Here is a 13,135-nt window from a genome sequence, read left to right on the forward strand (position 1 = left end):
AGCCACCAATTTTGCCGGCGTATTCTCGACGCGGTAAAAAAACCGTTCGCACGACGACTAAAGTATTGGAACGTACCTCGTTACTCCACTAGTACCTACTCCCATGTTTTGGTTATAGCTGAATATTTGAGAATTCCAACGCTTTTCAATATAGAGCTTTAGTCAGCAACGGATTTGAAAATTTGTATTCAGAATCAAACACGGATTAATTGAAAGCACGTTCTCTCTGAAGTTTGTAATATTTTCTCAGGAAACCTCTGTTTAACGGATTATCTAAATCCTTACTTTGCTTTGATGTATAGAGAAACTAACGCAATAGCAACATGATTATCTGCAATTAAGATTGAACGTGACTGCAGTAATGACGATTCTGGGGCTGGTATCCTCGCTAAGCAACCGTCTATCTTAGTCGAAACTATTAAATTCTGTCATAAATATCATTTACGAGTGTAAAGAGCAGATATGGGTCTCGGAGGACCATTTGCGAACGTGTCTCTGAGAGTACGCAGCGTAACGCTAAGCGTATTTATCATTAGCGCACGCAACTGGTGTCACATAAACGTTATGATTTAACTTTATATCGCTCGTAAATTCATATAATTACGAGTTTTGCCTCAAAATGTTTCTTCACTAAAGGAACACTTAGGGATGTTTCTTGGAATTACGAATGAGAAGCCATTCTGTGATGTAAAAGACTTTATAAATGGTGCAGACATTAACAAGTTTTGTACTAAAGATATAATTTGACGGAACACAAATCCCAAGCTGTTTGTGTCATTAATTAGTAAGTAATTAAAAGTAGAAGTAGTCTTCAAGAAAGAGCTTGTTTTAAATACTGGAGATAAAACGAGAAATTGGTTAAGAAAATAAATATTCTAGTCTCGCCTTTGTTGAAAAACGATCCAAGAAACAAAATAGCTACTTAAACTAATAGAATTAAGGATGAGCCTCAGAAATATTCTTGTTGATTGTTTGTTGTAATTTAAAAATAATGGATGGCGACTTGTTTAACATCGTTTTAAACACATTGAAAAGATAAACCCGTAGTCAGGACCAAATCGTGATAATCGTTGACTTTACTAAGAGCAAAAAGACGAAATTAAGAACTTAAATTAGCCAACAGCAAACACTAATTGTTGGTAATTATAACAAAGTAGGTAAGCTTTAAGATTGTAAAGTTACGACTTGGCATAACTGCCGATATTAAATGAACTATAAACTAACAATCGGCTCGGTACTAAATTATTTATAACAAAGTATTACAATTGGTTCAACTGGTAATTGAGCAAGCGATGCTTTGGAAATACGCTATTTTGAATAATTTCGATTATTGCTAAATTGACCGTGTGTTTATCGATTACGATTTATTTGGGTTTCCAATATTAGGAATAAGTTATCGGAATAATAACGAGAATTATTCGAATTTGATAAATCCACTCATTTTATGGGTTAGTGTCTTTTAGACTCTTCTTTTGGGCGTCATTTTATATTGTTTTCATGCATTTATATTATTAAGTCAGCTTTATTTTAGATGTATAGATTTGTTGTAATGCTTAATTTCTTCGATGCATCAAAAAATTATGAAAGACTGATATTGTTAATTTACAAAGTATATTGTAATACTTGATCAGTTTTCCTATATAAAATAGTAGAAACATGTTTTTAAACGTACGTTACCTGCTATGTCTTTAAACGTTAGGTACTCACGATACCCTCGGGAGAAGATGGAGTGGCTTCACTACTTCCAAGAAACTTCCTAATGGCACGTTTTCTTATGTTTTCCTGATGATCTTGGGTTTAGATAAACTTTAAAATATTGGTTAAAAAAAGCTCTACAAAGATTAAGGGGGACACCGGCAGTAAAAGCTTCATAAATAGGAAACAGAGTTCCAAAATGAATATTTGCTTTCGAAACCCAAAAAACTATTAATGTGTTTCTTGTGTACAACAGATAAAAACGTTAAATGCCCACCTACATCTTACATGGAGTAATCGTAAACTAATCACAGCAGTACACCCCCACAGCGGTTTAGACATAGGTAGTTTAGATTCTTCAGTTGTTTGTACACTCGTTGAAAGCATGTGGCAGCCATTTTTTATTACTTTCAACGATTTTACACCTGATTAATTACATGCTAATTGAAACGCTTGCAATTTATTGCAACGAAGACAGCCTACGATTTTGAAACAAATTACTCTTGAATAGGTTTTTTTTGCGACTAAGTGGTTTCCTCCCGCGATTTCACCCACGTACCAGGTGAATTCTCCCATAATCCGGATAAATAGTAGCCTGTCTCTAAAGTTACCTACATCCATGCCAAATATCATCACAATCGGTTCAGCCATTTTAGCTTTATTGCTAATAGTTACTTTCCCATTTAATTTATAAGAATACTAATAGAAAGGATTCTTCTAGAGCTAAATATGTAATTCAGGCCAGTTACATCATATAAATAACTAAAAAGGTGCCCTTGAAAAAATAATTAATGAGAGTTTTTAATGAGCGCGACCTTCGCAACACTTCGCCCTGTCAATCAAAATGACAACTGCGGCTTTATTGTCCACAGACTATAAATCAAAAGTTGGCGCTGTCAAAAATTGTAAGGGTGAAGTTTGACATTTGAGAGGCAACGGAATTATGTTTTCAGCCTGTATACAAGGTGTTACTAAAATAGCGAGTAGACAATGTCTTTATTATGGCGTGGCGTTCACAAAATGTCACGATATTTTTGGGTAAACCAACATTAGTACCACAGTTATTGAATGCGGTGACAACCGCGTCTCGTGGGGACTTATTGGCGCACACGGATAAATTATCTTTCCTCAATAAATGCTCTATCTAACAGTGAAACCACTTTTCAAATCGGTCCTATACTCTCTGAGATTATCGCTTTCATACTATCAAACTTTCAGCTTTATGAAATTAGTAACCATAGATTTTAAATGGTCACTTCACAAAGGACCATTTAGCCCCTAATATATAACTTTAATTTCTACATTGGAGCTAAAATAACACAGTTACGTTAAATACTAGCTTGTAAGGCGGAACTATTTAATTGCGTACACGTAAGTTCAGTGGCTTTGGAATTATTGAAGTTAGACCGACTCCAGTAGCGTATGCCACTAATTCCTCCTCTGGGAAAACGTAGCATTCATACCTTCTACTTTGACGGTTAGTTATAGGTCAATAACTTGAGTTAGCTGTGTTAGTGGCGATTTTTATTTCTATTTTCTACCGTAGACTTTTATAATTGTCTGTTCATTATTTTTAAGACTCATTGCCTGGTCAGACAAAAAGTCACATAAGGGCAAGGTGACAGTAAAGAATTGATAGATATCTTTCCGTTTGCATGCATATGCATATGGATTACTGACCAATGTTACGAAGTTAGACTTAATGAAAAGGTTTTGCTATTTTTTGTGTAGATATAACGTTTAAAGTTTGTTTAAGAGACCCACCATTTAGGTAGTTCAGCTGTAACTATCGTCTGGAACAAAATCTGCATTTCCAGTTAAAACAATATACCATAGCATAATATTAAGAAACTCAATCGATCAGTCTCAAGGCCACCTCTCGCATACGTATCAGACAATACTTTAATCCCGCAATACGTCCAAACTACAGTTATTATTACGTACATATTGTAAAATTAAATCATTCAGCTTTGATGTAAACGTCACCTGCGCCCACGCACGTCGTTAACGTTTCATACGATTGTGACGTCATCGCACGGAATACGCGATCGATAAAATGGATCTACAATGCGAATTTTCTTTGTGTACAGCGACGTCTTAAAAATGTTCGAGTACAAAGTTTTTCTAAGCCGCAAAAAGATTGTTCGTGGAAGTATCTTTTTCCGCCATTACGTCGATAATAGGATTCTCTGTTCTTTCCTAAGGAATCTGCTATGATTTTCCAGGTAAAGCCAATATCTTTGTAAGTATAAAATTCTTGTCAATTGTTTGCGTAAAGGAATTTTGATGCTTATTTTACCTATATCGAAAATCATTTCTCTATTATTAGAATACAATGGAAAATAAACAATACTATGTCCGCGTATACTAACTGCCAAAATAAGTCAGTATTATAAATGCCCCTAATTAACTAGCTCACATTAAATACGAGCTGTTTCTCTTCCCTGAAGTCGCAACTAAACTAAATGTATCCAAAGTAACAATGACGTATGCTTACGTTGCACGATGTAATAAAACATGTATGTGGAAACCAGGGATTTATTCTGGACCATGGAGAACAGAATAACTGGCGGAGATGTCATAACGCAAAGTCTAAGAAAGTAGCGCGCCAAAATGCGGGTGGTTCGGGGTTGCATCTACACGGTGCAGGTTGCCTGCGCATTTTGAGGCACATGCGCTGGTTACATGCATTTTAAAATCGTGCGGGTCCAGCGACATCACCAAAGCAAATTACCCACCCACTCTCTTGTCACATGCGCATGTTAACTTGCTCCAGCTACATGCACCGTGTAGACGCACCCTTATTTTCAAAATAAAGTCAATCAAGGTCAATCCTTCACAGATTAGTTTTGATTTGACAAAGAACCCGAACGTCTCCCTAATTCTATTATCTGATGATCTGATTACGCCTATCATACGTTACTTGACCTACATGAAGGTGCCAGACCTACCTGCCTTATGGCAAATCCACTCATCCTGCCTCCGTGTTCTGGACCCATAATTCACGGGTCTTTTGGCAATAAATGGTAGCGCCACTTAGGACCAACACCTAGTTATGTGAACCGAATGGAAAGTGGGAACTGTTAGGTCATTTTATGAGAAGTTTTGATTGGTATTGAATAATGGAACGGTTTTCTTGTTGAAATGCGCTCAAGTAGATTGCGGTTTGTTGAAAACAGTATGAGTGCAAGTAAATGTTGATAGGATACAGTAACAGAATAGAGTATTCTAGGGAAGACTCCATTGAGTTTAAGTGATGCAAGTACATTTGCTTAATATAATCTTTATAACATTTAACTGATTTGATAAGCTGCATTGTTTCATAGTTTTTATTGTCTATGGCTGACTTACTTAAGACCTTTTCGATACAATTCTGAATTTGCTATTTTTTTTATGGATCAGCACCACTTAACGCAAGTTTTGATTCGGAAACACTGGAATTCCGTCTTTGTAAAGGCATATCTACCCATAGGACAGACCGACAGACCTTTGATTTAAGGAATATCTTTCGATTTAACTAACTACACTCGTCCATGCTATCGAGGGGCTGATGGCTCGTTAACTTAAGCTTCGTTTGTTGTAGGGCAGTGGATGGATGACCAGCTATTCTGTTTTATAGCTTCCACTGTCATTGGGACGTCATTGGGGCACTTCCAACGTCGACACATTTTTTCAACTAGATTTGTTAAGGAAATCATTTTCTTTACATGGAAGGTGAAGTGGTATTTATTTATTTATTTAGTGGTATGAAGGAAAACCTAGTAGGATAAGTGTAGGTAGAATATTACGAAAACTCCCTTTGGTATTTAATACGCCCACCATGAAACCAAAATGAACTTTTCAATTCCTTCACCAATATATATTTTTTTACATAGAAGGAACTTTAATTTGGCGTAGGAAAATAAATTACAGTACCTACCTACCTATACATGTGATAATTCACGCGAATAAAATCTGAAAACTACAATTAGAAGTTCTTTTCTACTGAAAATCGTATTTAAATTCCCAAACTGCCTCTATTTTGACATCGTATATGATTAATTTGACACATCATTGATATTTAACGGAAATCTTACGGAATAGGCGCATAAAAAATAATAAAAAAAAATCTTGTTAACATTTTTGAAAGCATTTATCATATTCTAATGATATTGAAATGTTAAAAAATAAACTAGACTTTTATACGCAAAAATAATAAAAAATAAAAGTTTGTTTAGAATTAATTTTTCGCCGACGATGTGAATTCAGCCTTATAATTCATTTTCAAACAAGAACTGATATTAACAAAAGCAAAATAAAATTGGCGTTGCGTACGAGTTTTTTAATTTTGTAGGATTCCGTATTCAATTCGAAGGATATTTAATATATTTAATAGGATCGTTAGTTTTTGTATAGGTATTGAAGCTGTATTTCCTAAATCACAACACAGTTTGTTAGAATAAAATAAATTGGTATTTAAGTATTTAATGAGCGCCTTCACAATATGCTTTTTTGGTTTCGTAAAAATGGTACGGAACCTTTCGGGACTCCGGATCACACTCGGCTGGTATAAGGGTTAGATGTTTCCATTAGGCCTAATTACCTAGAAAAGACTATGCTATGTAAGTATTTATAGGTACCTGCGTTTTATTTATGCAGGTCCCACGTATTCTCACACATGGATTTTTTTTATTTTATTGGAAAATACATTTTTTTTTGTGAAGTTAGCTATGCTAAACGTAGTTCTTTGAAGGATCTGACGCTAAGATTATTTAATTTGGGTGACTAATTATCTGATAGTACTTACATACCGAAAGTACCTATTCATTAATTTTGAATGAATTCACTTTAAGTAGGAATGTACGTATGTATTAATTTCAATCGAAGTTTGGATTGATTGTAATCGAGGTTGTAACGTTAGCAAAAAAATAGACAATCGCAAAGAAAAGATGGATCGTTTTCTTACCTCAGCTGCCGAGTAAATGAGAACCGTCTGTTAACCAATGATATCTTATAATAATATAAAATAAACTCACCTATTCCCGAAGCTTTATTGTTATTATATTCACTTTTATATTCCAGCACACGATGCAAGTTTCCATCACAAAATAAAATACCTATTTGTTTTTTAAAACCTATTAAGTTCCAATTTTAAAACTTTGTTTATATCAGCACACCACTAAAATTTAGTCGATTTCACAACACTATATCATTTCACAACATTATTTTAATCGATTTAATATTTGTTCTTTCGGAGGAATTCCATATTATTTATACAGTTGTAAAATTTACGGTGGCACTGTTAGGATTTATGAGAATTTTAATTTATCAAATAATATTTACGATTGGTGCGTAACAGGTAAAACGCTAGGAATGTTCTATTGATATGTAGCTCACACGCCGACTAACCAATAAACCGGCTGTATCGGGGTTGGTATAAACTCCGACAAAGATCATAGAACAGATTAGACTAGACCTAAAATTAAATGCAACAATCTTACATGGTATTTACTGCAACAGTGCAAAATTAACTGCCAAAAATGCTTATAAACCATCATTCTTCTCAATGACAGAAGAATGCCACTTTTAACATGTCTGTGATTGGAATCTTCATTGCGTTGTCTTAGTTGCTAAATATGAAGTTGCTCAATTTATTGTATAATATAAAAATGTAATTAAAGTATAAGTATAATTAAATGTCCGAATAATAATATTAATCTAACCCTATCCAGCCTTGAGCCACGCAAAAAAAAATCGGTTGTAAGGATCAGAGTGATCTACTAAATGAGCAAATCCATTCCTAGGCAGAAACATCATCAACTTGCATCTACAATAATCTTTGGCCTGTCTGGTCTAATATTAGGTGCGCGTGCGACGGCGGTCGCTGCGTATCAGTTTTAGTTTTTATTGTACGCCGCGCCGTGCGCCGCCGTCCGGTGTATTTCGGGAGCAGTCGGCTTTACTCGCTGGGATAGCTTGCAGGCGATAATAACATGGACTCACTTTATACGAATTGTGATAGTAATGCTGATGTCATTGTGGATTTACAGTTCAGAGGGTTCCTTGTGGTTTGGCTGAAGATTTTATGTCGGTCGATATCGAGTTTCCTCTGAAAAAGCTAGAAGCCCTTTAGATGTAGTTAGTTGCCTAGCCAGTTTCTGTGTAAAAGTTTAATGTCTCGAGATACAATCAGTAGTAGGAAAAAGCTACGTTTCTGTCTCTTCTTATTTTCTATTCAATTTGCATTTATTTGATTTATGTGGATGAAAGCCCTCAATTTGCAACTGTAAACAAAAATATGCTAAATTAATTTGCCTGCCTGATAGGTATCAAAAATATGGCTGTAATAATTTTAGAAGAAGAATAGGTTACCCTTTTTCTTCGTGTTTCCTTTATGATTGTGAAAGGAAGTCTGGTAGGTCGAATATCTGGCCTGAAATATTAAGCTCCAATAGTTACCTACCTGCAAGCATCTTCTTTAAAATCGGTCTTCTGTACATACATTACATAGGTACGTGTGATACATAAATCCCAGTCTCTACATTATGTTATATCTTTTTGTACATAACTGTTTGACATCAATACATATACATAACACTCTATAATAATCTCAATCATAATTGGACAGCAATACACACTCCTGTCCAATAAACAATATCACTGACAGTATCTAAATGAATCGCAATTCATTACTCCGTTCCCCAAAATTGTTAACTATCGGAAAATTGTCATGATTAACGCTACGTGTCGTTCCGATAAAAGTTCCTGTATCCGCAGCACAGTACAGTCATAACTCAGTCCCGTTTGACACATAAAATAGAAACACTATGATATACCTAGGTACCACGGAGCAAGGAAAAATGAGTGGAGATGCCATAATGCAGGTAGGTCGGGCAGGCACTTCTAGGCAAAATAAGTACGGTGAGCATGACCAAAACGATCAGTTACGAGTGAACTAACAAAGCGTTCGTATTCATGGTGACATTTGTCAGTGATTTTCGGTATTACAAAAAATATCGTTTCCAAAGAAGGCGTATAAGGGCGAAAACATTAACGTTCCTCGTCGCCTCCACGCCCGTATTTCGGCGCGCTTGTTTCGTAGGGACGATTTTCCGTTATGGCACCTCCGCCATTTATTTTGTTCTCTATGCTATCTACCTACCTACAATACGGTGGTTTCATTTCGAAATGGTACAAATGTGTCGACGTCGAACATCGAATAAACAGAATTCGGCGAATTGGTGTTTTCACTTTTGTTTCTGAGTGTACTTGGTTCTCATTGTTAATACTGTGATGAATAAACGGATATTTTTTTCCTACGGAATTGTGTATTTTGGCTCATAATGTTATGGAGAGGGCTATTTTTGGGCCATTCATATACCTAGTCTATTTTTTTTCATAAACTGTTCTTTCATATACCTAAACTCTTCTCCTAAGTCTGACAAATATTATTCTCAAAAAAACACCATCAAAATCAGTTCAGCTAAACTTGAAATATCGCTCCAAACATACCTTGAGTCAAAATGAAAATCCCTTCAATGAGGCGTAGCTGTTCTTAATGAGTTGTGCCTTATAATACGTGTGATTTCAAAGAAGCCCTAACCACACAACAAATTTATTCTGATAAAAAAAAATATTTAACCATCCTTGTCACTAACATAACAACATACTTATAATCTAATGCGTTATTAAGGTCCTTAACTAATTAAAATATAAAAAAACACAACCCTTCTCGGCTGGCTTCTTAATTAAAAATAATGCTGAATTATAGTCAAATTATTACCTCCGTAATTTTGAAACTAAACATTTTTTAAGGCATGCAACGCCATCTATGAGCCTGGATATAAACTATTGATCCTCATGAAAATCGACTAAAGACAATTTAAATTGTAACATTACAAGTAATGTTTTGAAATCAACTTGCATTTAATCCGTCATACATAGATTTTGTACACATTGTTCCTTTATTCATACAAGCATTTAATATTTTTTAGTTACTAGGTACATAATTATCAATACTATCTATGTACAATATGTACATAGTATCAAAATAAATATGAATTTATTTGAAGAACAGTCACATTTTTATCGTTCCATTTAATTATTGCTCATAAAATTATAACATTTAAGAAAAAAATGTCTTATTTACATAGATATATACAATACATAAATAAGAAAATATTAAAAAGAAATACAAGAAAAGAATAAGTCATAGTAACATAATTTTATATTTTTGTACTATTTAGTAACACGATTTATTTTAGTTTAGTCGATTTATCGATATCTGCATGGGGCTCTCTAGAACTGTCAACCCATTGACGCTCCCCGCACCTGGCCCGCCCTCCCTCTTTCCTCTTGACATTTTGTTCAAGACGAACGTTTATTTTTCGGCATCACACGTTTCGTGTCAAATCGACTTAAAAGTAAGTGATATTTGTAAAATATAACTGTGATTACAATTTTAAATGTATTAAGAATGTGTGGTATAATCATTCTTGCACGGGTAAAGTGTAAATTATGTGATTAAGTTGGATTTCGGTAATGCGCGCCAGACTGACATAGGCGGTAAAACTTCAGTGTTTGCTAAGTTTTTATCAATTCCCACCTTATTTTTAGTTCAAATATGTCTTCTGTAATATTAGCCCCAGGTATTCTTCCTATTATACTTTGTAAATACTCGTTTAAACACAATTTACCTCCCATGTGTAAATTTTGTTGTGACGAGCGTGTTATTTTCAAGAAACCTGGTATTTCTACAGGTTCGATAGCTTTAATTACACTATCAGTAGACTTAATAATGGTGTAACTACATGCAGAATGTGCCAATATAAACTGGCTCAGTGGAATTATGATTATGTGTTTATAACCTCAAAACTTGAGCACACATTGTAGTTGTGTATATGAAATCACTAGAACTTTCTTTTATTAAGTATTAGCATGTGAACAGTCGCAATGCATTACTCATTTCTTGATATATCTCCTTACTTGGCAGAAATCCTAATTCTTGTGCCAATATGTAAACAAGTTATAGGTATAGTTCGGAACAAGTTGTAGGGATACAAACGCTTCTTAAGTACTTTTCGTTCATACTTAGATAATTAGACATGTGGATTGTGTGAACTGCAATTACCCAAAAAATAATTTACAAGAAATTGTGTTGTCCCTTAGTGCAGTATTTAGGGTTATGTTCCTTGCGTCAACAAAATCAGCAAGAACTTATTTGGTAAATAAGTCGTGTTAAACTCCTGTATGGTGAATGAATCCTGATGTACAACCTCAATAACTTTCAGAATGCGTTACGTGGCCGCGTATTTACTGGCTGTGCTGGGAGGCAAGGCGTCCCCGGCAGCAGCGGACGTGGAGAAGATCCTCAGCTCCGTGGGTATCGAGGCCGACGGTGAGAAGCTGAAGAAGGTCATCGCTGAGCTCAACGGCAAGAGCGTTGAGGAGCTCATTGAACAGGGTAAGTTTACTTTGCATATGTCTCTCATAGAAGTTCTTGTGGTTAACTGAAGAATGTTTAATTAGTGTTGTCGAATTAATTCAGTAGAGAACAAGTATTCTCTTTGCCATTCATAACATAAAAAATCGGTAAAAAAACTTTTAAGTTAAACGGTTTTATCTTATGTGCACTGAAAACTAGAAAAAAAAATGTTACTTACCTATAAACCTACATAGGTGGTCCCGGTCATATTAGACTAAAATAAAAACGTGGGGCCCATTACCTAACTATTGCTGTAATACTTTCTTCTAGAGGTATAATAGCTGTGGATTTCTACTTACTATAATCGTAACTGGAGATTTTGACAATCAATAATCAGCCGTAGCGGCTTCACCAGCGAACGCCGAGCTCACGATCTACCAAAGTATAAAGATATGCTTTGCCATAGGTAGGATTTCAGAGGGCCCCCGTTTTTATTTTAGTCTAATATGACCGGACCACCTATGTAGGTTTATAGGTAAGTAACATTTTTTTTTCTAGTTTTCAGTGCACATAAGATAAAACCGTTTAACTTAAAAGTTTTTTTACCGATTTTTTATTTTCTAGTTTTTAGTATTTAATGAAAATGCCTACCGAATATTCCTCATTCTATTTATGGGTCAGCAGCGGTGAGGGAGTGCCAAACTCTTACTGACTAAAAACCGTTGTATTTCGTCGTAGGCCTTTTATGTACCAGGATAATCCCGCAGCCCAGGCAGGCCTTGGCCCTGTTGGGCCCCGCTGGGGTTGCTGACAGTATTCTACTTGAGTAGCCCTTTCATTTGATACCCATATTGAGGGGGTTGTGGAAAAAATATGTAATCCGCCATTTTGTACCGGCGGCCATCTTGGATTTACAATGTTATTGATATTAGTATATTGTATTGTCATCGGAATTAAAGGTGTGTACCAAATTTCAGATCAATCTGACAACAGCAAGGTACTTAAATTTGAATTACTAAATTTGACCCAAGAAAGAATAAATAATAAAACAAACAGGGTAAGCTAAATAAAACCGTTTAAAAATTAAAGTGTATGTCCAGTTGAGTCTATCTTAGCAATGAGAGAATTATCTGATGTGCCTTATTTTTATATTTTTTTAACAAATTTCAAAACTAATAACAAATCATACAATCAAAGAAGTCACTGAGACTCAGCATTGCAACTTTGACAAGTACCTACAACCGCTTAGTTACATACATACTAAGAAATATCCAACTTTCTTCCTCAGGCCGTGAGAAGCTGTCGTCCATGCCCGCTGGAGGCGCCGCCCCCGCCGCCGCCGGTGGAGCCGCGCCCGCTGCTGCCGCCGCCGAGGAGAAGAAAGGTATGTGCCTGATCCTTATTAGGGATTGGAATAGCTCTTCCATCTCATGCACGTTGAGATTTTGTTGATATTATTGTCAGAGTAACCACTAAATTAAAAGGCAAATAACATAGAATTGTAAAGTATACCTTGTCCCAAGACTTGACTGACCACTCCAACATAGTCGGGAAAGGCTCGGGAGATGATGACCTTGCTCCAAGGGAAAAATATACCAGTTGAAGATAGTAATTTAAGAAATGGCCTGTGTACACTTACACAACTGAGCAATGCCACTGTTGGCACCAAATAGATAATGATGCTTGTTGTACCCATAGTTTTTGCATTTAATTTGTTGGTTTATTTCTACTACACTTAAATGATTGATTTTCATGATGATTTCAAAACACACCATCTTTCGACTGAGAGCCTGTGCTGCAACTTACATTACCTGATGTTCTCCATACTACACAAACAACCCCCAATATTCAAACTCTTGCTAACTCTTGTCTTCTCTATTGCAGAAGAGAAAGAGGCCAAGAAGGAGGAGTCTGAGTCAGAAGATGAGGACATGGGCTTCGGTCTATTTGACTAAATGCACTTCGCAGGTGAGTTTATGGTTTTACTAAGTATTTATTTAGTAATGTCGTAAATCTTTTTAAATGATTAAAAGAACA

The 13,135-nt window shown here is 35.5% G+C and overlaps 2 protein-coding genes across 4 annotated transcripts in view; one reads left to right on the forward strand and one right to left on the reverse strand.

Moving 5' to 3' along the window:
• The window catches only part of LOC110371705 (potassium channel subfamily K member 15), a 47,699-nt gene extending 40,604 nt beyond the window's left edge, over nt 1-7,095 (reverse strand). For both annotated transcript variants that reach the window (XM_064040412.1, XM_049843158.2), the window contains exon 1: nt 6,711-7,095. The gene's annotated coding sequence lies outside the window, so the exon portion shown is untranslated. The remainder of the gene's footprint in view (nt 1-6,710) is intronic.
• Nucleotides 7,096-9,937: 2,842 nt separating this feature from the next.
• LOC110371698 (large ribosomal subunit protein P2) overlaps nt 9,938-13,135 on the forward strand; it is a 148,182-nt gene continuing 144,984 nt past the window's right edge. For both annotated transcript variants that reach the window (XM_064040326.1, XM_021328059.3), the window contains exons 1-4: nt 9,938-10,097; nt 10,965-11,137; nt 12,387-12,482; nt 12,983-13,066. In XM_064040326.1, coding sequence (XP_063896396.1) covers nt 10,966-11,137; nt 12,387-12,482; nt 12,983-13,053 — 339 coding nt within the window. In that variant the 5' untranslated portion in view covers nt 9,938-10,097; nt 10,965 and the 3' untranslated portion in view covers nt 13,054-13,066. The remainder of the gene's footprint in view (nt 10,098-10,964; nt 11,138-12,386; nt 12,483-12,982; nt 13,067-13,135) is intronic.

The sequence above is a fragment of the Helicoverpa armigera genome, chromosome 22, assembly GCF_030705265.1.
Source record: "Helicoverpa armigera isolate CAAS_96S chromosome 22, ASM3070526v1, whole genome shotgun sequence".
Classification (NCBI taxonomy): domain Eukaryota; kingdom Metazoa; phylum Arthropoda; class Insecta; order Lepidoptera; family Noctuidae; genus Helicoverpa; species Helicoverpa armigera.